Source organism: Podarcis bocagei (genome assembly GCF_964188305.1).
Source record: "Podarcis bocagei genome assembly, chromosome: 16".
NCBI lineage: Eukaryota > Metazoa > Chordata > Lepidosauria > Squamata > Lacertidae > Podarcis > Podarcis bocagei.
In genome coordinates this window covers 28,354,725-28,378,589 of record NC_138142.1, presented here as the reverse complement: position 1 = coordinate 28,378,589, position 23,865 = coordinate 28,354,725, and the positions used below count along the sequence as shown (strand labels likewise).

At 52.2% G+C, this 23,865-nt stretch overlaps 1 protein-coding gene across 1 annotated transcript in view; it reads right to left on the bottom strand.

Annotated features, from left to right (window-relative positions):
* The window catches only part of ATG2A (autophagy related 2A), a 37,974-nt gene extending 19,733 nt beyond the window's left edge, over positions 1-18,241 (bottom strand). The window contains exons 1-20 of the mRNA XM_081173984.1: positions 17,966-18,241; positions 12,725-12,887; positions 12,471-12,623; positions 12,167-12,269; positions 11,364-11,535; positions 11,050-11,196; positions 10,655-10,751; positions 10,220-10,381; positions 9,621-9,763; positions 8,938-9,013; positions 7,919-8,159; positions 6,719-6,869; positions 6,373-6,477; positions 5,541-5,705; positions 5,175-5,412; positions 4,056-4,158; positions 3,708-3,870; positions 2,722-2,864; positions 926-1,089; positions 530-684 (exon numbers count right to left, since the gene is read on the bottom strand). Coding sequence (XP_081030110.1) covers positions 530-684; positions 926-1,089; positions 2,722-2,864; positions 3,708-3,870; positions 4,056-4,158; positions 5,175-5,412; positions 5,541-5,705; positions 6,373-6,477; positions 6,719-6,869; positions 7,919-8,159; positions 8,938-9,013; positions 9,621-9,763; positions 10,220-10,381; positions 10,655-10,751; positions 11,050-11,196; positions 11,364-11,535; positions 12,167-12,269; positions 12,471-12,623; positions 12,725-12,887; positions 17,966-18,136 — 3,015 coding nt within the window. The 5' untranslated portion in view covers positions 18,137-18,241. The remainder of the gene's footprint in view (positions 1-529; positions 685-925; positions 1,090-2,721; positions 2,865-3,707; positions 3,871-4,055; positions 4,159-5,174; positions 5,413-5,540; positions 5,706-6,372; positions 6,478-6,718; positions 6,870-7,918; positions 8,160-8,937; positions 9,014-9,620; positions 9,764-10,219; positions 10,382-10,654; positions 10,752-11,049; positions 11,197-11,363; positions 11,536-12,166; positions 12,270-12,470; positions 12,624-12,724; positions 12,888-17,965) is intronic.
* Positions 18,242-23,865: the final 5,624 nt, after the last annotated feature.

Sequence of the window (23,865 nt, the reverse complement as noted above, 5' to 3'; positions counted from 1 at the left end):
GACTTTACAGGAACAGACAAATTCATGGAGCCACGATGGCTCTGCCTCTGCGGTTGGAGGCAGCAATGCTTCTGAATTCCACTTGCTGGAAGCAACAGAAGGGGAGAAGGCTCTTGTGATGGAATCCCTCCTGAGGGTTTCTTACAGGAATCTGGTTGGCAAGAGCCCAAGGTGAGCTGGCAACCAGGAGCCATGGGCCAGGACCAAAGGACGAAGGACCATGTTCAAGAGCACAGGAAGCCCTAGTGGCTCAAGCAAGCCCTAGCTTCCAGAGAGCACACAGCAGCCGTGCCAACAAGCTAAAGGGTCTATGCCAAACCTACGATTTAATGCCCCTTCCCAAATTTAGCCACAGTACATGGTTGAAAGCTTCCCATGCTGCTTAGGGATTATTAAAACGCTGAACGGTTTATGAATGCTTTATAATTAAAATAGCATCAGATAAAATAAATAATGCCTCCCCCATCTCAGGGTCACATGAGTGGTCAGCCTGTAATCTTCTCTCCCTTCCCTTCCCACCCCCCTTTACCTTGGCATCGCACAGGGCTGTGACCCGCCCCTTCCCCACAGAGAGCACAACAGAGACACAACTCTGGGGAAAGGGGCTCCTCTGTTCCCCCTTCTTCCGCTGTGCTGCCTCATCCACGGAGTAGAAGTGAGAATCCTCATCTTCGGAGTCTGAATCTGGAAGGCAGGGAAGGCATTTTTTTACAGACCCATAAAACCTCTGCACTGCCCAGAACAGAGCCTGTTTCCTGCTGCCCGCCCCCCCCCCGCCAAGTCCAGGCACACTATAAAGCATGCTTGGCCAAGTTGCAAGATGGTGATGGCTGAGACCCAGTCTTGCCTCTCGAAGGAACTCGTGTGTACTAAGACCCTCCTCCCTCCCCCCCCCCACTTCCAATATGGGGTTGCCATTCCTCACCCAGCTTAAAGGCCGACTTGCACATCTTGAAGTTCTCCTGCCAACGGGTGTCTGCAGGTGCTTCTCCAACAAAGGGGGTTGCTGTGGATCCAGCGCCCCCCAGAAGCTCGGAGGGAGTGGGGGGTGGGCTGAAGGACTCGAACATCAGGAGATCATTATTGATCCTAGAGGAGGAAAAGAAGGTCAGCGTGAACAGCCTGTCCCATGACAGTGTGGTGTAGTGGTTAGAGTGCTGGATGAAGACCTGGGTGAGATCAGGGCTCAATCCCCTCTTGGCCAAGAAGCTCACTGGATGACCTTGGATGCCAGTCAACTCAGCTGCACCTCACAGGGTAACCCTGAGATCTTTTGGTGAAGGGCAGTATACAAATTTAATAAATAATAATAGTAATAAGTAAGAAAGAAATGCCACACTATGTGAATAAGTTGAGTTAAACTGTGGAACTCCCTCCCACAGGAAGCAGTGAAGACTACCAACTTAATAATAATAATAATAATAATAATTTTTTATTTATACCCCGCCCTCCCCAGCCAAGGCCGGGCTCAGAGCGGCTTACAAGCAATAATAAAAACAAGATGAGTGATTACAACTTAAAAACAAAAATAAAATACAACATTAAAATAATGGAACATTAAAATATTAAAATGGAGCCTCATTGCAGGAGAAGGAAAAGAAAAAAGAAAAAGGGGGCGGAGGGAATCAAATTGGCTCCAATCCAAAGGCCAGGCGGAACAACTCTGTCTTACAGGCCCTGCGGAAAGAGATCAGATCCTGCAGGGCCCTGGTCTCATGAGACAGAGCGTTCCACCAAGTTGGGGCCAGTGCTGAAAAGGCCCTGGCTCTGGTTGAAGCCAATCTAACTTCCTTAGGGCCTGGGACCACTAGGGTGTTGTTATTTATGGACCTTGAGGCTCTCCGTGGGGCATACCAGGCGAGGCGGTCCCGTAGGTACGAGGGTCCTAGGCCGTGAAGGGCTTTAAAGGTCAAAAGCAGCACCTTAAATCTGACCCTGTACTCCACCGGGAGCCAGTGCAGCTTGAAAAGCACTGGATGAATATGCTCCCATGGCAGAGACGCTGTGAGGAGCCTCGCTGCAGCATTCTGTACCCGCTGGAGTTTCTGGGACAGCTTCAAGGGCAGCCCCGCGTAGAGCGAGTTACAGTAGTCAAGCCTGGAGATGACTGTCGCATGGATCACTGTGGCCAGGTCGGGGCGGGAAAGGTAAGGGACCAACTGCTTAGATGGCTTTAAAAGAGGTTTGTACGAATTCATGGAAGACTAAGCTATCGAAAGCTACATTTCTGTTGTCCTTATGACCACAGGCTCCCCACCCCTGCAGCTTATCCCAAGGATGCAGCAAATGTCAGGGACTGCAGAGCCCACCAGCTAGCTCAGAGGATCAGGGCGTGGTGTCAATCATGGCCATGCAGGGCAGAGAGAGAGAGATGCCCAGAAGGTCTTGTTTCAAACGGCCACAAGCTCAACGGCAGAGCAGGTGTCCTGCAGGCGGGCTAAGTCCCTGGCAGCATCTCCAACAACAATGAGCAGGTAGCAATCAGGAAATATGAGAGACCCTGGAGAGATGCTGCCAGTCAGAGCAGACAATACTGGTCTAGATGGACAAATGGCCTGACCTGGTCTAAGGCAGATTCCTCCCATTCCTCCAATGGAAAGGACAAATTCTGCTTTCTGAGTAGCCGTTGTGCAGAAGAGCCTCGAGGAGGACATGCCCAACTTGCTCAGGGGCTCCTGCTGCCCCCCACCCCTTGGACGCCCAGGCACACGGGACTCTGACCTGTTGTAGATGCTCTCGTAGAAGGCCTTACTGGGGAGGAAGATGTGCATGGTGGGAAAGGTCACCTCCAGGGCATACTGGGAGGCCTCCAGCGTCTGGCTCTGGAATTCTGCCATTTCCTCGGGATCTCCAGGGATCACCATCTAGAGGGGAAAGGTGGAGGGGCAGGGTGGATCACAAGCTGGCAGGAAGCTGGTGCCAACGCCACACAGAACTACAAAACTCACACCCACAGGGGGCATATACTGTTAGAATTCCTGCTCCATGGTGGCAGTCATGGGATTGTTGTCTATCACATGATGGTATATGTTTTGACTCCACAAAGTGGGAAGTGACGGAGACAGGATGTTTGTGTCCTGTGTTCCATGAAGTGGGACTATCGTCCTTTGTTTTTTCTCTTTGCTGTCTGATGCTAGAGAGAGAGAGAGAGCCATGTTGCAGTGCTCCGTGTGTGCTTATATGTAAATAAAGTAGATTAGCCAAAATGCTGAGTTGCTGAGGTCTATCATGCAATCTGCGCAGACTCTGCAGATCCCTAAGTGTGCCGATGTCTGTTGGCTATGGTCACTGTGATGTTTGGGCTGAAGAAAGCTTTTGAAGCTCCCGAACGATCGACCAGGAGGGAGAGAACATGCCAGGCGGGCATGTGTCTCTGCCAGGGTCCTACTCGAGTGTAGGACGAGCTCCTGACATATACATGGAGGAGGGGAAGGCGATCAATGGCTGCTAGCCAGGATGGCTGGGCTTTGCCTCCACAGCCAAAACCTGCAATGGTTCCGAATCCCAGTTGCTAGAAGTCACAAGAAGGGAGATTTGCTCTTGGCTCCTGCTTGCGGGCTTCCCATGGGGGCATCAGGTTAGCCGCTGTGAGAAGCGGATGCTGGACTAGGTGGGCCATTGGCCTGGTCCATCAGACCCCCCCCCTTAGGTTATTAGCAGTTACACTCACACACACCGCCACCCCCTGGGTCGCTTCACCCTCTCACCTCCTCCGTCTCGTACATGGTCCGCTTGGAGGAGAAGGGCGAAGGCTCTGGCTGCTTCAGCTCGCAGGGGCTCTCAGCCGTCGACAGCTCCATCTCTCCGGGCTTCGCCAGGGCCAAGTCCCAGGGAGTGTCGCTGGCCCGAGGGCGGAGGGTCAACACGATTCTGCCAGGGGAGAGGACAGTGCTGGAAAGAAGGGCCAGAACCTTTGTGGATGCTCCCCCCCCCCAAATACCCAAGACGTTGGGACAGAGAGGAGGATGCCCTCGCCAAGGCACCACCCAAGCCCACCCTGAGTGCTGCAGTGGCTGCTGTAGCAAAGGGAGGTTGCACGCGGAAGCCAGACTTACTTGGGGAGGAGGTACTTCTTCCCCGTCCCTTTGGCGGACAGGTCGGGGGCTTTGCCGACCCGCAAGCACGGCACGGCCAGCTTCTCAGCGCCTTCGTACGTGCCTGCAAATCACCCAGACAGCATCAGGGTTCAGATCCCCACTCCCGGGCAAAAGCTGGCACCCAAACCACATCAAACCACCACCACTCCTTGCATTCACAACTTGTTGGGGCATGGATCTTGGAATTTATGTCTATTTACTGAATTTAAATCCCACCCTTCTGTCGGGATTCAAGCCATTATCAGGAGAAACTAGCCACTCTCCAGGCACCCGGCTTGAATCACCGGTTGACCTCCCTGTCTGCATTTTCCGGCAGGATCCAGGCAGAGGTCACGATCGGTGATCCTCCTCAACGTGAGAAGAACACACCACTCTTCCCTGCCCCCTCGCCAGGCAGGGGAAAGAGATAGACAGAAACATATTTACATGTCTTTATTTCTGTCTTTGCAGCGTTACAGAAAAACACGTCTGCTCTCTTCAAACTCCAGCAGCCAAGAGACAAACTCCTCCTGTACTTCCTGTACAGCTCATATTACACTCTGAGCTAATTCCAGTGCTTTGCACTGTGAATAGACTGTCCCTCTGTTTCCCATGGAACAGTCCCAACATTCCCATTTATGTTTTGCTTTCCAGCTAGCAGCTCGCGGCCACATTGCTTCTATATCGTAACACCTTCCACCAAGGAAACATGAACTGCTTTGGAGCGTCCCAGGTCCCCTCCTGTCTGAGCTGCGGCAATAAGTGGGAGGGGGGTGGCAGCAACTACTGGCAAATAAGCCCACCACTGGCAGCTCTGCAGGGTTGTTGTGTTGCAGCTGGACAAAGAAGTGGGTGGGAGAGGCACTCTTGGGCGTTGCTCCCCTTTGTCACAACAGGGCCATTCCTAGGAGGCTGAATCTTGCATACACAAATGCTACCAGGTACCAGGGGGCATGCCCACCTCTGACTTGCCCAGATACAGGCAATGTTTAGACGCTGGCAACGTCTGCCCTCGCCCGCTTGGCGGCTGCAGGGAGAAATCTGATGGGGATCTTTTTGGAGGGAGGGAGCAGGGGTCCTGCAGCAGCCTCTCCTTACCGTGCAGGTCACTGAAGGCAAGTTCCAGCTGGGTGACGCCTGCCAGCCCGAGCTCCACCTGCAGCTCCACGCCGGCCAGGTCCAGGCGCAGGCTCTCTTGCCGCACGGCCTTCTGGGCCCAGGGCCGCCTCTCGGGCCACGGACGGAGGTCCGGGATCGGGAACTGCAGCCTCAGGGTGGCCTTGGGCGCTGCCAGTCGCACACTTGCCTGCCACTTGGCAGCAGGGGGAGAATCTGCCTGGCGCCCAGCCAGGAGCGGGGTGGGGAAGAGTGGGGAGAGAAAACCATTAGAGGAGGCTCTTCCTGGTGGGGGCGGGGGGAGAAGCGGGCGCCGTGGCCTCTCAGTCTGCTCCGCCCCCCACTTACCAAGTGTGCCTCGGGAGGAGGCCAGGCTGGCGTGGAGGGCTTCGTGGCATGGCACAGCAGCGAGCAAAGGCGGTCGAGCGTCGCCAGGTCCACGTCTGAGCAGAAGTCGTCCAGCTCGGCCACCAGCTCCACCGTTTGCTTGGCAGGGACCTTGGCAAGGCGGCTCTGGAAGCACAGCGGCAAGAGTTGGCAAGCTGCATGCGTCTCCCCGGCAAAAACAAGAGCTCTGCTAACCCAGGTTTGACCCAAGTCTTAGGTTGCATTGAGGCTCTCCAGGACCCATCGGACTACAACACCTCACTGTCTTTGCAGCCTTCGGCTAGTGGAAGTCAGGAGTCTAAAAACACCTGGAAAGCCACAGGCTGATTTAGACTTGGGACCTGGCTCTGTCCGGCTTTCATTTTAATTTTATCCAGGTTAACTCTTTCCTGGAAGTATTTTTCAGAAACAAAATAAAACACGGAGGATTTCTGCAGTTCCCAACCAGGGAGAGGCCTTTTTCTGCCATGACACTCCCAAGTTATGGAATGACCTTCCCAGAGAGGCTGGCTCATCTGGTGCCAGCATTGCCGCTTTCTGAGTCGGGGTGGCTAACTTGTGGCCTGCGGGGCAAACCCAGCCCACTGAGGCACATCGGTCCCTGGCAAAGCACTTTCCTTGCTCTTCAAGGGAGTTGGTAAAACACAATAGGACACACTCATGCACTTATGGTTTGCCAAGGAGGACGAAGGCTCCACCCACTGCTGCCCAGAATTTCTCCAGCAACTGAGAAGGGGAAAGAAATTTGCTGCTGGATCTTCGCGAAAAGCCCCCTGCCTGCTGGGACACTCACCTTGGAGGATGAAGGCCGCTTCTCCGAATGCTTGGTTTGGAGACGGGCACAGGGGCGAGGTGACTGGCTGTAGGGAAAGGCACTAGGGGTGGCGAAGACCAGCAGCTGAGAAGGAAGCGAAACCGGTTTACCAAGGACGCCCTCTGACAAAAGAACCCCATGCTCTTCATCTGACAGGCGGCTGCTCCACTGATAGTTTTGTTGGCGACATCAATGCAGCCAGGGCTCCGGGGAGCCTCCAGTTTGTCTGGGGCAGGAAGTGCAAGTGGGCATGTGGGGGGGGGGAGTGAGCAGCACCCAGGTGCCCCCTGCTCTTGCACTCCCCTTGATGGGGCTCAGCCCTCACCTCGGTGTACTCTGGCTTGGCTTGCGTCCTGTCGTCCGTCCACAGGCACTCCAAGATCTCCAGGAGCCCAAAGGATGCATCCCAGCTGAACATGTGCAGCTGCCCAGAGGCCTTGTGCTCGCAGCTGATCTGCACGGCGGCCCCAGTCAGCCTGGAAGAGGCAAACGGACAGCCAGATGGCAAACGTGGCAAGCGCAAGGTGCAGGGAATGTCCCTTGCCTGCTGGCAGTGAAGCACAAAGCGGGGGTGGGGACCCGGGGAGCCTCCAGGTGCGGTTGGACTACAACTCCCATCATCCCTGATCCAGCAGGCTCTGCTCACATTAAGTCACATCCGCTGTAGGATGTCTACTATCTCTGGATAGCTCAGTCAGTTAAGAGCATGGTGCTGATAACGCCAAGGTTACAAGTTCAGTCCCCGTAAGGGACAGCTGCCTATTCCTGCATTGCAGGGGGTTGGACTAGATGATCCTCAGGGACCCTTCTGATTCTATGATACATTTTTGCAAGCCAAGTAGAATGGCAACCCAGTGGTTCCCAAACTTTTCCAGGCCAATGCCCCCTTGGTTCCCTAAACTCACCCCCTGGCCCTCCCACCCTACGTTGTCAAATGCATTCTTTGCATGACCCACTGAAGAAGATAATATCACGGCGAAACTCAAAACTGTAACAATTAATTGCACATTTATCCAAAATCCAATGAAAACTATTTAATTAATTCAACAATATTGATGAACTTGATCCAGTGATGCCAGCTTTTCAAAGTCTGATACAGTGGTACCTCGGGTTAAGTACTTAATTTGTTCCGGAGGTCCGTTCTTAACCTGAAACTGTTCTTAACCTGAAGCACCACTTTAGCTAATGGGGCCTCCTGCTGCTGCCGTGCCGCCTGAGCACGATTTCTGTTCTCATCCTGAAGCAAAGTTCTTAACCTGAAGCACTATTTCTGGGTTAGCAGAGTCTGTAACCTGAAACGTATGTAACCCGAGGTACCACTGTAGTTATTTACACCTCCAGCAGCCCCCTTCTGTCCCCTTGCCTCTTACAGCAGCACACCCCCTAGGTAATCCCATTGCTACTGCCTACTTTGGGAACCACGATTTAAACAAATGTTATAACACATACACACCACAGGGCCTGGGCAGAGCACTTGGGAGGGTTGTTTTTTGCTGTGCTCAGGCCTTCGGTTCCCAATACATACCTGACGTTGCTGCGTGGACAGGCCCCCTCAAAGCACTGGCGCAGGGGCTGGAAATCCCGGCCCCCAAAGGCAGAGTCCTTCAGGCCCCCGAGCTGGGAGAAGAAGCGCTGAGCCAGCTGGAGATGTGGGGCCTCTGGGGTCTGGTGCAGCAGGGTGAGAGTGAGCCCTCCAATCGTCAGCCGCAGCAACACCTCAGGCCGCTGGTTCTCCAGAGAGGGGGGTTGCGGGTGGCTGGTCTTGCCTATGCAAGGAAGAGAGAGAGAGAGAGTCTTGGAGCAGAAAGACCTGAACTTGGACGCAGCTGCCCCAGAGATTGCTGGGAGAAACTCTTAAGAAGCTGTTAGACTGCTAGTCCACCAAGTCCAGCATTGTCTGTTCTGGCTGGCAGCAGCTCTCTAGGATCTCAATGAAACAGATTTTTAAAAAGGAGGTGCTGAACACACCAGAACTTTTGCATACCAAGCAGTAGGTCTCTTCTTTTGTAACACTCGAGTTTACTTTTTTCCTCCTACCCTCCAAGCCATTTTCTTTCAGTGCCACATCTGCTAGATTGTAAAGCTGAGAACAGGGGCTGTCTCACTACTGATATCTGTAAGTTACTTTGGTAGCCTTCATTTGACTGAAAACCAGGACAAGCTACACCTCTATAGTGTCACAAGGAGTGATGGCTTCCTACCTACAAGCGCCTCTCTCTCCCTTTCCTCTTCCCTCCCTGTTCTTTTCCCCTTGTGTGCCATGTTCCTTCGGATTGTAAGCCTGTAGGCTGGGACTGCCTTGTTTCGACTGTATGTTAGAGCTTTTGTACCCTACTCTGGGAGCCTTTCTGGCTGAAGAGCAGGGTACAAATGCCCTAACTAACTAACTAACCAACCAGTCCTCCCTTTAACGCCAGTGAGGGGGGGGAACACCCCACAGGTCTCTCGCACCCACCTCCTCCCTGGCACTACTTGGGCTTATCAAAAAGTCCTACACAATCCCACCCTCTCCCTCCCACCAATTTGCAATTTAAACCATCTTACTTGGTATCTTGTTGAGGCACGGCAGGGTAGCAGCAAAGGGTGACCGTCCGTAACGCCTGGGACTGCTCAACATCAGCTGTGGGGGGGCAGAGTGGAGATGAGAGAAAGGTGGAGAGTTGAGAACAGGGCAAGTAGTTCTGGGAGCAGAGCAGGCCTACCGACAAGGCCGGCAAGGCCATTGGGCACAGGAAGGCAAAAGTCTCAGACAGCAGTTGCTGAGGGATGGCAACAGCACGGCCTCCTTGGCTGTTCCCCTCTGTGGCGTGCAGAAGCGGGAGGCCTCTGCACCCCCTAAACTAGTTCGCAGCCCTCAGGCATGCTGGGATAGGGGGGTGCTACCCTGTTGCCAGCACTGAAGTCTGAATCAGCTCTCAGTCTGGCCAGCTTCTGAACATGGAGAGGGGGATGCGCCAGTTTGTCCTTTGTCTTGGGCGAGCTATGTTAAGTTGCCCCCTGGCAACTCAGGGGGCAGCACTGAAGCTGTGTGCCTGGGCAGCTGGTGATGAGATGGGATAGGGGCAAAGGAAGCCCCCTGCCCCAACACGAGGAGGCCTTCCCCTGGGTCCTCCTGCCCAAACCCCTCAGGCACCCAGGCCTCAGGCATGACCTGTCCAAGCCCACCGGAAACTTGCCCAGGGTCACCCCTCCCTCTGCCTTCCCCCATAGCCTGCTGGGGCTCTTACCCCTGGCGCGAAGGGCAGAGCCTGTAGGCGGCTAGTGCCAGCGTCACTGTGCATGGAGGAGTCCAGGTCGATGTCAGAGAGCTCGCTGGCTGAGCGCACGGAGGTCACGCTGCTGGTCATGGGAGCCATGGAGAAGAACATCTCTGAAAAGGAAGGGAAAGTTGGCGAAGGAGGAGCAAGAAGGAGGGGGGCAAAGCAGCCACCAGCTTAGTCCCGTCTGTCAAGGGGGCCAGTTAACGTGCCAAGACTTTGTCCGGAAACCAAGCAGGAATCAAGTGGGGCTTCATTTCATGGTCGCTCAAACATCAGTAGGCAACAGAGGAAATAGCCTTCTGCTACCTGAATCCTTTTAAGAGGGGGAATGCAAGGGATTGAACCTGGCTCTGGTAGATGCACCCAGGATGAAGGAGGAGGAGAGGTGGAAACATAGGAAGCTGCCTTAGGTCCCTGTTCTGACTTGCTCTATCTCACTCAGTACTGCCTGCACTGACTGGCAGCAGCTCTTCAGCCTCTCTGCCTGGAGCTGCTGCTATTGGGGATTTGACACCTGGGATCTTCCTGCATGCAAAGCTGCTCCCCCCTCCCCTGGCAGCAGTCACCTCCGTTCTCCAGCCCGACGCAGGTCTCCATCCCCTCCAGGCGGGTGGGGCCAGCCCCCAGCCCTGAGTGCAGCTGTTGGCTGAGGTCCTGCTCAATCAGCTTCAGGTCCTCTGAGTCAAGGGGGCGACTCTTGCTCAGCTGCTCCTGCAAGAGGCTGGATTCTGGGGGCGGGGGGAGAAGAGAGAGAAGAGGATTAGGGGAGACCTGCAGGGCTGCAGAAGGCTCACCTGTCCCAGTGCAAAAGTTGGCACCTCCTCCAGGGAGGGGAAAAAGGTGTGCATGGGTTCAAATGTGCTACCCTGACAGGCCTTGCTGGGCTGCACCAAAGGAGCCACAACAACCCCATCTCTTCAGGGCAGGAGGTCAAACCTCTTGTGGGTTTGCACGGTGCTCTTTCTCCATCTCTCCTCCCACCCACGTCGCACAGAGCTCACCAGAGAAGTTCAGGGAAGACAGAAGATCCAGCAGGTATAGGATCTGTTGGGGGGCAAGCAGGAGGTGCAGTGACCCCATCTTCCCATCCAGTTCCAGCTGCGCAGAGAGAGGGGGAGAAAGTTCAAAACATGCCTCCTCACGAGCCAGAGGCAACCTCTGTTGGCAGGCCCCCTCTTCCTCGCAGGAGAAAGAGGCAGTGCAACCGTCTGCCTGTGCATAGGCAGCCAAGGCATGGGGGGCGGCGCCTTCTTTAAAATGCTCCACTGGGGGGGGGGAGTGCAGCTGCCTATGCCTCAGCAGAGCAGTCCAACAAAGCCCCCCAGCTCACACCAGGCATGGCTTTCCCATGCATCAGCTGGAAGGCTGCAGAACCTCAGACACTGTTTAAACTCACCTTGGGCCCAGGAAAGGCCTCATTCTGCTTCAGCTTGATCCTCATCTCCGTGTATCCAGAGCAGCTGCCAATCTGAAGCAGAGAGCTGGGGGAAGCCTCTTCCTCCTCTGCCTCCTCCGCCTGGGCCTCTGAAGAATCGGCAGCCCCCTAGGGTGGAGAGGAGAGACGAGGCAGTTCTGAACACAGGGAAGCCCGCAACACGCACCCTCCTCACCCCTCGGTGCATGGGAAGCCCAAGACGGACAGAGTGCTTTGACACCCATGAAAGTCAAGTCCCCCCCTACCAAGGAAGCCCCCCCCCCAGGGGGCTGTACCTTTGGGACAGGGGATGATGGCATGTGGGCGCCTGTGCCACCCGCAAACTCCTCGTAGTAAAGCAGGACCCCGCTCAGCTGCAGGATCTTGTGCACAAACGGTGGAGGCTGGTGGATGTCTACGGTGATTGCCTGCCCAGGTTCCTTCACGGCTTCGTCACAGTAGTCCAATCTGGCAGAGGGAGGGGAGGGAGGGAAGGAAGGCAGCAGACAGCCAAAGCATCAAGAGCTCAGCTGGGGGCAGAGAGGGAACAAGCAGCCCTCAAGCGACCCTTTGGTGATGGCTGACCAAGCTCTACCTACCCAGGAAAATCCCTTCAGCTATTCTGTCCTCCTTATCTTCTCTCCCCTCTCTACCCCAAAAGGGCTGTATTTCAAACCATGACCTTTCTGAATGTCTGCTTAGTCTTGAGAGGTCACCCTCTGTTCCCCCACTGCTATAAATATGCTGTTCAGCCACATTAAAATCATATACACACATCAATTCCTGCTATTTAGGCTGAAAGGGACAGCCTCTTACACAGGCAAAACAGCACAGGGTTTATGTTCAAGAGAGAAGCTTCAGCAGGGCTTTGCAGGGTGGAGGAATCCTGGGGTTTTGTATAAAAAGTGGAAGGGAGAACCCCACAGGACAACCCAATAAGGATTGAGAATGGGTGGGGACAGAAGAGAGAGGCGGGAATGGAAAGCCAGGTGGGGAGGGGGACAGAATGGAGGGGTTGGAATCCTGAGCAGCAGAAGCTCCTCCCCCTCCCTACCCTTCCTACCAATAAAAAGCACCTGAGCACCTTAAAGCCAATTACCTTTTGATGTGCATCTCAAGGGCCACGCTGCCCTGTGAGCCACTGGGCACATGCTCCACACGTATCACAGTGTCCAAGAAGGTGACTTCAATCCTTCGCAGAACTGGCAGACAGCAAAGGAGAACGGGGTCAAGAGCCTGGCAAGCAGGGAAGGACAAAGGGGGGACCTCCCCACCCTCAGTCCTGCCTGCACCCCTTCAGGAGCAGGCTGTGGGCGGTGGGAATAATCCCACTAGGAGCTACTAAACCACCAAAAGCTCTTCCAGCAGAACGGCCACCCGTTTCCCCCTGCCCAAGGACTCACCAGTTTCAATAGTTTGGGCAAACATCTCGAGCCCCTCCAGGGGCTGGGGGGTGTCCGAGGGCTCCTCGGCCTGCTCCTTCAGGCACTCCTGTGCCAGCTGCATGCTGGTGGTCATGCATGATGCCCAGCTCTGTGACTCGGAGCCAGGGGCAGCTGAAGGAGGGAAGAGGGAGAAGAGAGAGCCACCAGGTGAGGCAGGTAGGAGGCTGCCCACTTGCCCACCCCCAGCTTCCTCCCTCTCCTCCGGTTCTCACCAGTACGATACTTCGGCCGGCACGTGATCTGCAGGCCGCTCACTTCCACAGTGCAGTTCTCTGTGACTAAGGCGGACCAGGGGATGGTGACGGCGATGCTGTCAATGAAGCCGTCGACGATCTCCAAGGGGGCTCCGACGGACTCCAGGAACTCGTTGACGGACTGCAGCGGAGAGAGAGAGACAGGGCTGGGTTGAGGGAGCAAGGACTGGCCCCGTGAAATGCTAACCAGCTTCCCATGGATACAGTTCCAGGGATACAGCCCACAAGTATTGAGTGGGGTGCGGGGGGAGAGAAAGGATTGTGGTTATGCAGCAGGGGGTGCAAGTGTGGTCCCATAGATGTACACACACAGCACTGGAAAGGTAACTGATTCCATAGCTAAGGGCTGGGGAATCCTCTTCCAGCCTGAGGGCCACACTCCCTTCTAGGCAACCCTCCAAGGGCCACATGTGGGGCAGGCGGGGCCAGAGGCAAAAGTAGGTGGAGCAACAAATGTAAATTTTACCTCTGGGACACAGGCTACGCTCTACACCTACTTGCACACCGTTCTCCATCCAGACAAGCACAAGACATGATAAGGGTTCATCTCAGTCAGGCAAGAATTCTCAAGACTGGGTGAAGCAGACCCAGTGAGGGGTATGGCCTCGGAGAGGAGGGGTGGCCTGAGGTTAGATCTCCCGCCCTGTTATAGTGCTATCACTTTGCCTGCTGCTTTGCAGAGTCCCTGCCCCAAGGAGCTTACAATCTAAAATCTGACACAAGGGAGATCTGACAGCTGAAGGAGAGGGAAGAGGAGGCAGGCAGGCATCGGCTGTGGGACTCCCTCCCCACAGAGGTGTGTCTGGCACCTTCCAATATGCACCTCTTTGCCCTTACCTTTGACACCTGAAGTATATCTTTTTAGGACCCACCTTGTTTCTGCAATTGTATGTTGTTCTAAATTGTTTTAAATACTGTGTTTTAATGGTGTAACTTGACCTGAGACCTGAAGACCAAGTAATTAATAATAATAATAATCAGGATGCATGTGTGGTTATTTCAGTTGCTGCATAAGGGCTGTAGAAAAGGGTTAATGGATAGCCTTGGTTCTGAAAAGAGATTCGATCACACAGGTGGTGTGGGAGGCTGTCCCAAAAATACAGGGAGAGGGCAGAACATTTTGCAACCACACTTAAGAATATTGTTCACAGTTCAGATTGCGTCACCGAAAAAAACAAAGATATTGTAGAGCTGGAAAAGGTTAAGAAAAGTTGAAGGGGATGGAGCAACCTCCCCTGGGAGGAAAACATTGCAAAAGTTGGGCTTTCCAGTGTAGAAAAAAATGAAAGTAAGTGAGGAGAACATGATAAATGTGCATAAGATTAAGTGCAGGGTGAAGAAAGCGGATAGAGATTTTCTTTCTCTCTCCTTTTCTCACCATAGCAGCAGAACTCAGGGGCATCCAGTGAAGCTGAATGTCCCTGAGATTCAGGACAGATAAAAAAGAAAGTCCTTCACACAGCGCACAGTTAAGCCATGGAGCCCCCTCCCGCAGCAGGCAGTGAGGCCACCAACCTGGATGGCTTTAAAACACGATCTGACAAATTCATGGAGGACAAGAAGGCTACCTGTGGCTACCAGGCGTGAGGGCCAACGCTCTGCCTCCAATGCCAGAGGCAGTCTATCTCCGAATGAAAGTCACACGTGAGCAAAGAGTGTTGCTGTTGCACCCAGCTTTGCAAGCTTTGCAGAAAAATCTGTGTGGCTACTGTGAGAACAAATGCCTGATCCAGCAGGAAGGCTCTCTTCATGTTCGTATGTTCTTATTCTCCTGACAGCAGAGATGCCCTGGATAATTCCCCTGCCCCCCCCCCCCCAAGCAGGCCTTCCTTGAGAGAAAACAGGCCGGGACTTCTGCAGCTGTGAGTCTAGCATCAGCCATGCCAGTGAGGCAACAGCAATGACGTGGTGAGGAAGCATGTGAGTCCAGGAGACAAACAAGCCAGAATTCCTCAGGCTACATGATACCTCCCATCCTGTCTTGCTGCTCCAGGAAGCTGCTGAGATCCACGGGCAAGAACCCCCCTAATCTCTCTATCACACACCTTTGGGGGCACTCCCCTGTCTAAGGTTCCTTTGGGAGGAAGGGCAGGATATAAACAAGAAGAGGAATTTGAGGGTTGTAGGATTGCCTCTGAGCCAGAGGAAATTGTCCCAGCAGGGAGCATCCACACCACCCTAACCCTGTGTCCTGTACTGAAACAGAGGCAGAGGGGGGCTTCATTCTAGATTGCACCCTAGCAGGAGGATAGGGCAGGGAGGGCTGTGAAGCAAGTGGGAATAGGGCCCCAAAGGACCTAGGCCTCCCTAAGCTACCCAAATTCTGCTTGGGCTAAAAGAGGCAGGCAAGCTCCCTTCAGCACAATCTTGCGACTTCTTGCAGAAAAGCTAAGAACAGGGAGGAGGAGGTGTGGGGAGAAACTGGGGGAAAGATGTGAAAGGACAGCAGGGGAGCAGGAGGCAGTGACTTGCGAGGATAATTATAGACAGCTGGCCTTTCTCCAGAGCAGGATAGTGGATCACAGCACCAACAGCCTGGGGAACAGCACCACCTCCCCACTCCATCACAAGACAGGCCGACGACAAGCCACAGCCACCTACTTCAGAGGCTTGTTTGTTCTGGAGTAACAACCATCCTCCCCATTTGGAGATGTGGGGTGGGGAAACCCACTGATTTGCCACCAGGACTGCAACTATGGCCAAAGGGTCTCAAGGGGAGTGATCTCACCTTGCCTGCTCCATAGACTGGCAGAGAATTCCCAGGGAATGCCTGCATGCAGAGCTTCCTTTTAGGCAGATCCCAAACACTAACTTCCTTGTTTACATGTCCCCTTTTATTATTCCAACAAGATGCCCATTTGCCTGAGATGGGAGCAAACAATGGCTGAAGGCCGGTCAAAAGCCAACCTACATGAGCCTCGGGGTCCCTTCCAACGTCACCGTTCTAGGATTCCTGCCTTTAGTGGCCGCCTTACCTGGGCTTCCTATTGTAGTGCAAGCTTTCCCCCGTTTAGCACTTGAGAAGATGGGTCATCTGCACTCACACACCCACTGTTCATCCCAAGCCCTCCATCACAGCCCACAGCCCCAAATGCCTCTTCAAAGGCTGAAGCGAAGTGGGCTGCATTACAGGCTAAGACACCTGGTTACAACAAGGTAAGATGAAGTGGAGGTGGAGAGGGGCAATTAGGGTGCTGCCTCATGCCAAGCCTGAGTGTTGGTCCACAAAGCACAGTACAGCATTGTCAACCTGGACAAGCGGTGGCTATCAGACAGGAGTCTTTTCTGGCGCTACCTGGAAATGCCAGGGATTGAACCTGGGAGATTCAGCATGGTAAGGAGGAGCCTGACGGCAGCTTGATCTGCCTAAGCCCCATCCCCAGTTATCAAAGGGTCAAATGGCAGACATCACTGAAAAGAGGCCAGGAGGCTGCCCCATTGCCACTAAGCAGGGCAAGGCTGGCTGTGCTCAGCCACCAGCAGGAAAAACCCAGCAAAAGCTCAGCCCAACAACAACCTGTAGAGGAAACCCAGAGCACATTCCTCCAGGAGAGTGCCCCACTGCAAGGGTGGTGGGGCAAGGCCAGCTCTGACACTGGGCCCAGGGTCAGCAAAAGACATCAGCTTGCATTCGCTCCCCCCAGCGCTGCACCTCCGAACAGGAGACACGGCATGTGGCTTTCCAGATGTGTCTGGATTGCAACATTATTCCTGGACATTGGCTTTGGCGATGGGAGTCAGGAGTCCAAGGCTACTGGGAGGGCCCAGAGATGCCCCACTGCCCTAGCCAAATACAACAGGCACCCACTATATCTGCAATTTCTGGAAAGAGTTGAAGACATTTTCATTCAACAAGCATTCCCAGCTGGGTAAATGGGTAATTATCACTTTGTTAAACTTTTAGTCTAGCTTTAAATATGTTTGTTGTTTTTAACTGTCTTATGTAATTGTAATAATAATAATACGTAATAATAACAACAACAATCTCCGTGCAGTAAGGCAGGCTGTCCCTCTTCCTGCTCAGAGGATAATCTGGCATTGTCAAGACAATGGTTACATGTTGAAATGCTCAAACTGGTTGTTGATCTACCTGTTAGTTACCTTATCGAGAACTCATGTGCTTCTAAGAGGAAGTCCCTCCCTCCCTCTCAACAACAGCAACAATGGCTGGTGGCACCTTAATAGTCTAACTCTAATCAATTGTATTATGACAGAAGCTTTTGACAAACAAATGCATTACAGTATTAATACTCATAACAATTTCCATTTTGCACAGAATTCTAGACCCAAGGAACTGAAAAATATGAAGCTTGTCATACTATACTAAGGCTCAATTGAAAGTATTTTTTTCCACTAACATAGCAAAGCAAAACTAGGCCCAAGTAAAATAAAGAGAAAACCCTGCTGGCTCCCAACATCATTCCACAATGGGGAGTCTCACCCCACACCTACCCCAACCCCAGCTAGAGCAACAAACATAACTCTGGAGGGAAAGCCCACACTTTTAGCGGGGTGCTTCCTGGAGCCCACTGAAGAAGACGCTCAGTGTGTTCTACAGAAAGCCAGTGTGGTGGTGTTGTATTCTTATTAATCACCTGCCCTTCACCATAAGGTCCCAGGGCAGGTGTCAGCATTAAAAATGTAATGTTGAATGTCTAGCTAGGGCTGGGAAGACCCAGGTTCAAATCCCAAACCAGGCACAAAGCTCACTAGGTGGCCTTACTCCAATGCACACACCTTCCACCTAACCTGCCTTACAGGGCTGTTGTGAGGATAACATGGGAGGCTGGAGAGACATGTGAACTCCTGGGCCAGCCACCCCACCTGAGGTTTGCTGTGGGCAGGAGGAAGTGCCCCAGCGATGCCACCTTATTCTCCTTGGGAAGCCCAGTTGGCACGACATATTATGGGGCAGATATTTATAACTCATAACAGGAGGACGCCTGACCGAGGAAGGACAGCCAGGTAGGCCGTGACAAGCGGGGCGACTGCGAGTGGAGAGCAAGAGGCAGCCCTCCGCTCAGCCACAGCCACCTGCAAAGAGTGAGGGGATGGAGTGCTTTACCGGTGGGACTGCCTGCCTGGGGTACCCTTCCTGGCCTGCCCTTCCTCCCACTCCCGGGGGTGGGGAGGCCCAAGAAGGCCGGGCTCGAGGCAGAGGCGGACGGGCCACCCTCCCTGGGGCTTCGTGAGCCTCACCCAGACGTCGAGGTGGATACGGCTGAGCTTCCCAGCGCCAGCGTAGAGGTCGAGGCTGAGCTGCTCCAGCCCCAGCCGCTCCTCTAGGAAGTGTCCCAGGTAGTGCTGCAGCAGGTACCGGCAGGCGCGCTTCTTGATCGAGCTCGACCACGGGAAGAACCATCGCGACATGGCCGGCCCCGGCGGCCTCTCGCCCGGCCGCCACGATCACTTGACGCCCCGGCTCCGCGCCCGGCTTCTTTGGCCCCCTAGGCCCGGCCCCGCTGGCGGCCCGGCGCGCTCATTGGCCCCGCCGCCCTCCTGCGCTCGTCTCATTGGCTCGCCGAGCAGCAGCGGGGGGTGGATGACGTCGCGCTCGGGGCGGGGATAAGACGCGGAAGGGGGAAGAAAGGAAAACACACAACCCCCCCTGTGGGGCGTGATATAAGTCTCCGTTGTGGAGATGCGCGAGCGCGAAATAAGTCCCCTGTATCTCTATACAAGGGAAGCTGAACAGAGTAACCCGCACAGCTTTGTGGATAGGCAACTTCCGGGAACACTTCCCACGCTATACTGTATGTATTAACATCCATAAAGGATGTAAAAATTAGTGAGTGATGTAGGGTTTTTCTTTATAGTGGTGTGCTGCTCCCTCAAAGCAGAGGTACAACATAGTTTCACTATACGCTGCGTGGAGAAGGCCTTTCTTTGCTCTGCCCTGAACCTTCCAAAATTCAGCGCCATTGGATGTCCTCAAATTCTAGGGCTCCGAGAGAGGGGAAAAAGCTTTTCTCTTATCACCTTTTTTATTTCCCCTGGCAGCATTTCTGTCAAATTTTGCCACGGGAAGGAAAATGGGCCGGAAACAGGAAGTTGTCGCTTTTTTTAAAAAAAAAGCGCGGGAAACAGAAGCCTCAGCCATCTCTATCACAATCCGCATCTCTGATCTGTGACTGCAATAAATTGATTCATTCATCGCTTGCGGGGAGGGAGTTTCTGTCAATCGCCTCCGGTCACCTCTTGGCTGTAGGCATAGCCAGGATATTTATTTTAGGGAGGGGCAGGCTTTATAGGTTTTTTGGGGGGGGCGCAGAACCGACGGAATTGGTCAGTTAAGTATTTTTATTTCCTCACTTAATTTAGAGGGGGGGCTGAGGAGAAAGCCAGGCAGGGCAGGGGGGCAAGCTGTGTCCCTCCCCATCAAGTAAGGAAATAAAAATATTTAACTAACTGACCAATTGCGTAGGTTCTGCGCCCCCCCCTAAAAAGCAGGAGCTGTCACGTGAGGGAATGGGGTGTCTCACGAAGGCTGCCTCTTGCTTGTGGGTGTAGAATAAGGGGTGCAGTGTGGAAGAATCGGGTTTCTGAGATGGGCCGTTCTGAAGGGGACGCATTAAAAGGATCCCCATGGGTTAGGCAGAGAGAAGATGCTCTTTTGCCGCAGCCCCGTGGCCTTTCCTCAGCTGTCACTAGCCCAGTGTTTCCCAAACTTGGGTCTCCAGCTGTTGTTGGGTTGTTGTTTTTTAGACTACAATTCCCATCATCCCGGATCACTGATCTTGCTAGCTAGGGATGACGTGAGGTGTAGTACGAAAACAGCTGGCAACCCAAGTTTGGGGGAAACTGCACTAGCCCAAGCTTCCTGGAATATTGTGTGGGTTTTCTGGGGGAAGGACTGTGTCCTTATTTTAATTCCCCCAGGAAAGTTGGAGAGAGCAATAAAATAGCTCCCCCATCACACAGTAGTGGTGGCACCATGGGTAAAAAAAGAATACAGTATGCCTTATAAATAGGACTAGGGTAGGTGGGGAAGCCTTGTCCTACCTATTTCATATGAAAGGTGGGGAAAGGTGTGTGCTCCCTATTCTAAATGTATTTCCTCTGAAGTGTCAAGGCAGAATTTCTGGATTACGTTTCACCTATAATTTGTAAGTGGTAAATGCTTTTTCTTGAAGGTTCAGCAAGCTGCTTCTCTTAGGGGGCACTGCTTAAACTTAAATTTCACAGGTATTTATGGTGCTTATGATTAATTTTCATCTATAGACCATTTACAACCTGCTTATATACTCATTATGAGTAAAACAAGTAATTACTTTATGCCAGTGAGTAAAAAAAGGAAGGCTGAAGAGGCAGCAGAAAGTATTGAATCTACTTCTGATCCTTGTATAAAATATCACATCTTAAATACCCTTTCTTGTTATAAAGACGTAACAGCCAAAGTGTTTTGAACTGCTTATAAAGTTGCCAAAGAAAATCAAGCATTTAACAACTTTGAAGATGAAATAAAGTTACAGGAACTTAATGACTTAGATATGGGCTGTATCCTTCACTCTACAAATGCTTGCGTCAGTGTTGTAAACCATATTGCAGATGAAATGAGAAAAACATTGATAAACAACATTGTGAACTCAAGAACAAAATGTCCTTAATTATTGATGAACCGACAACTGTGGGTAACAGAACAACTTTGATTGTTATTGTTTGCATAGTTCTTCCCAAAATTTTGGCTCCAATAAGTCTTTTCCTAGATTTGATTGAGTTTACAATATACAACAGCAAGATGAATTTTAAGCTCATTAATCCCTCATCTTGAGTGCCTAGGAATATCAGAAGTTCAAAAGGACTAAGCTCCACAAAAACGACATTCAATAAGTTAATCTGCTTTCTATGAAAGTCTGAAAGAAACTCTTAGAAAGTGTATACTTGAAGGAGATGATGCTGATTTGCTTGGATGTGCCAGGGTTTTCAATTCCAAATATTGGCTTAGAAAGCAAAAAACCTTTGGTGAAACTGAAATCAGAAAACTAGCACAAAAGTTTTGCTTAGATGAAAGGGAAGCAATTCATGGCTTTCGTGAATATCTTCAAGAAAATTTAGTCCCGGATGAACTACTTCCTCTAAAGCATGATTTAAGCACAATTTTAATATCTTCAAGTGAAAAAGGATTCTCTTAGGTGAATCTTACAGTAACTTCATCAAGATCATCTCTGCTTACACAAACAACTTCATCACTGATGTTCATCAGAATGGTCCAACCCTACCAAATATTTGGCACCATGGCTGCTACAAGGCCATCATTCTGCAGTTGATACAAAAAGCAGGAAGCTATCCAGAAGAGACGAGGGTACATCAGAGGATATGTTAAAAGTGTGGCGCTTACTGTAACAACTTCATGGTGAGTAAAAGGTAAAGGTAAAGGTACCCCTGCCAGACTCTAGGGTTGTGCGCTCATCTCACTCTATAGGCCGGGAGCCAGCACTGTCTGCAGACACTTCCGGGTCACGTGGCCAGCGTGACAAGCTGCATCTGGCGAGCCAGCGCAGCACACGGAACGCCGTTTACCTTCCCACTGGTAAGCAGTCCCTATTTATCTACTTGCACCCGGGGGTGCTTTCGAACTGCTAGGTTGGCAGGCGCTGGGACCGAACGACGGGAGCGCACCCCTCCGCGGGGATTCGAACCGCCGACCATGCGATCGGCAAGTCCTAGGCGCTGAGGTTTTACCCACAGTGCCACCCGCGGCCCCTCATGGTGAGTAGAGGCACCTTTTTTTCCTAGAAAAAAGCACTCCCCTTTCTCCATGCTTGATTTTATAAAATTCTACAGTGTTGCCTCTTACTTTTCATGTTGCTCCTCACCCAGCTTGCTCAGTTCATCTTGCAGACTCCCCTTGCTGGGCTAGGCCTGTTCTGCTAGGCCTAGATCAAGGTGTTACTATCTGTATATATAAAGCCCTTAACAACTTGGCATCGGTTTATTTGTGAGATCGCCTAACCCCACATATGCCCACTCAGCTTGTTAAATTGGCAGGACTGTCAATGGCACAGAACTAAAAGAACTCGCTCTTTTAGTGTGGCACCACTAACCCTCTGGAACTCCCTGCCTATTGATATATCAAGCAGGCACCTTCACTGTCCCCTTTTTAGTAAAGGTAAAGGTACCCCTGCCCGTACGGGCCAGTCTTGACAGACTCTAGGGTTGTGCGCTCATCTCACTCTAGAGGCCGGGAGCCAGCGCTGTCCGCAGACACTTCCGGGTCACGTGGCCAGCGTGACGAAGCTACTCTGGCAAGCCAGAGCCGCACACGGAAACGCCATTTACCTTCCCGCTAATAAGCGGTTCCTATTTATCTACTTGCACCCGGGGGTGCTTTCGAACTGCTAGGTGGGCAGGCGCTGGGACCGAGCAGCGGGAGCGCACCCCGCCGCGGGGATTCGAACCGCCAACCATGCGATCGGCAAGTCCTAGGTGCTGAGGTTTTACCCACAGTGCCACCCGTGTCCCCTTTTTAGTGCCTGCTAAAAACATTTTCATTTAGGCAAGCCTACCCCAGTTTTTATTGGTGATAGGTAAGTGATCACTGTACTGAAGCCATGAGGTTCACCAGGGCTGTCAGCTTGACCAGCTGGACAAAGACCTGGGCAACTGGGAAAGAGGTTCTCTGCAGCCCACAGGAGAGGAGAGACACCAGCCTGGATTCTGCCCTCCCCCAGTTCTCAAGTTCTTCAGCTCATGTTTACTCTGGTTCTAAGCAGACAGGTAAATCTTTGACCAGCACCAAGCAGGGAGGGCTAAGACCAGGCCTAGAAAGGATAATAGGCATGGTTCAGTGGATTTCTCAGAAGGATTAATGGTTCTAGAATGTTAAAAATAAATGAAAAATAAATAAAGCCTCAGACAGAGCTCTGTCTATGTCTTCCTGAAGATCTAACCTTGCAGATTTGCTTTTTGGTCCCCATGTTCCTTGGATCATCACCCTGATGAGACTGTATAAAACTTCTTGTTTGGACGTCAGTAGGATCCACTCTGCTTAGATTTTGTCCCAAGGCAATCAGAGACACAGAATTAGGACACCATTTAGCTTTCCAGCTAGCCCCCCCCCCATGATAGCAGTATTTAATTTTTATAAAGCACCTAAAATTTTTGAAGCTCTCTAAGATATTAAAAGCCAAGACAGGACTCGGCTACTGACTCCCAGCCTAATAGAAGAAACATACAAGGAACAAGGAAGGTAGAGGAAAATGGGTGTTAGATGTAGGTGTTCTTTGTGGCAGGGATTGCATGGAGAGGGGAGGCCAGTTGCTTCCTGCTCCTTCTCTGGTTAGTGGATGAGGTCATACCTGTCCCATCATTGCCTTAATGTTCCTCCTGGGCAGTGAGGGAAGCAGCCTTCTGCGTGGGCTTTGTGCCACTGACCAGTGGCAGAGGACATGTGCTCCCCTTCAGTTCTGCAGCTCCTCTTTTTCTTTTGTTTAGAGGTATGAACAGGGTTCTGCATTGCTACCTTTGGCTACTGTCTTCCAGTACTGTCTTACTGAGGACACCTGAGATAAGGGACTCATACTGCTCAGCAGGCGAAACTTACAAAGGAGCCTTTCACACACCACAATTTAGCAGCGCCTAATCCTTGCTAATCTGCTTTAAACTATAAATGGAATAGCAGCTCTGCTTCCAGACTTCTGGAACCCAAATAACATTTTGTAGCCAATATTTCCCCAGCCCCAAATGTTGGGGGGGGGGGAGGACCCTGATTTTCATTGGGCAACCATTGTGTTAAGTACTCCCAGTCATGAATCCCTGACCCCTGATATTGTTTGGAAAGTGAAGGGGTTAAGTGACAGAGCTGATTCCTAGAAAGAAGAAACAGACCACAGAGAGAGAAATGTCTAGAGCAATCTATGTGGGCCATAACTAGTCAGATTTTCTGAGCTCAGTGAGGAGGGAGAACTGAAAACCTGAGAGGGATATGCTTTGTTCATGATGTCGTGCAGATGCCCTGTAAAAAGGGAGTATACAAAGTGTGACTATTCCACGGCAAATGCCCATTGTGGAAAGAGCATCAGTGTTTAATGTTTCTCAGCTCTAATGCTCTGTAGTTCCCCAATTTTATGCTTTCCCAAGAACTCGGCATCACCACCAGG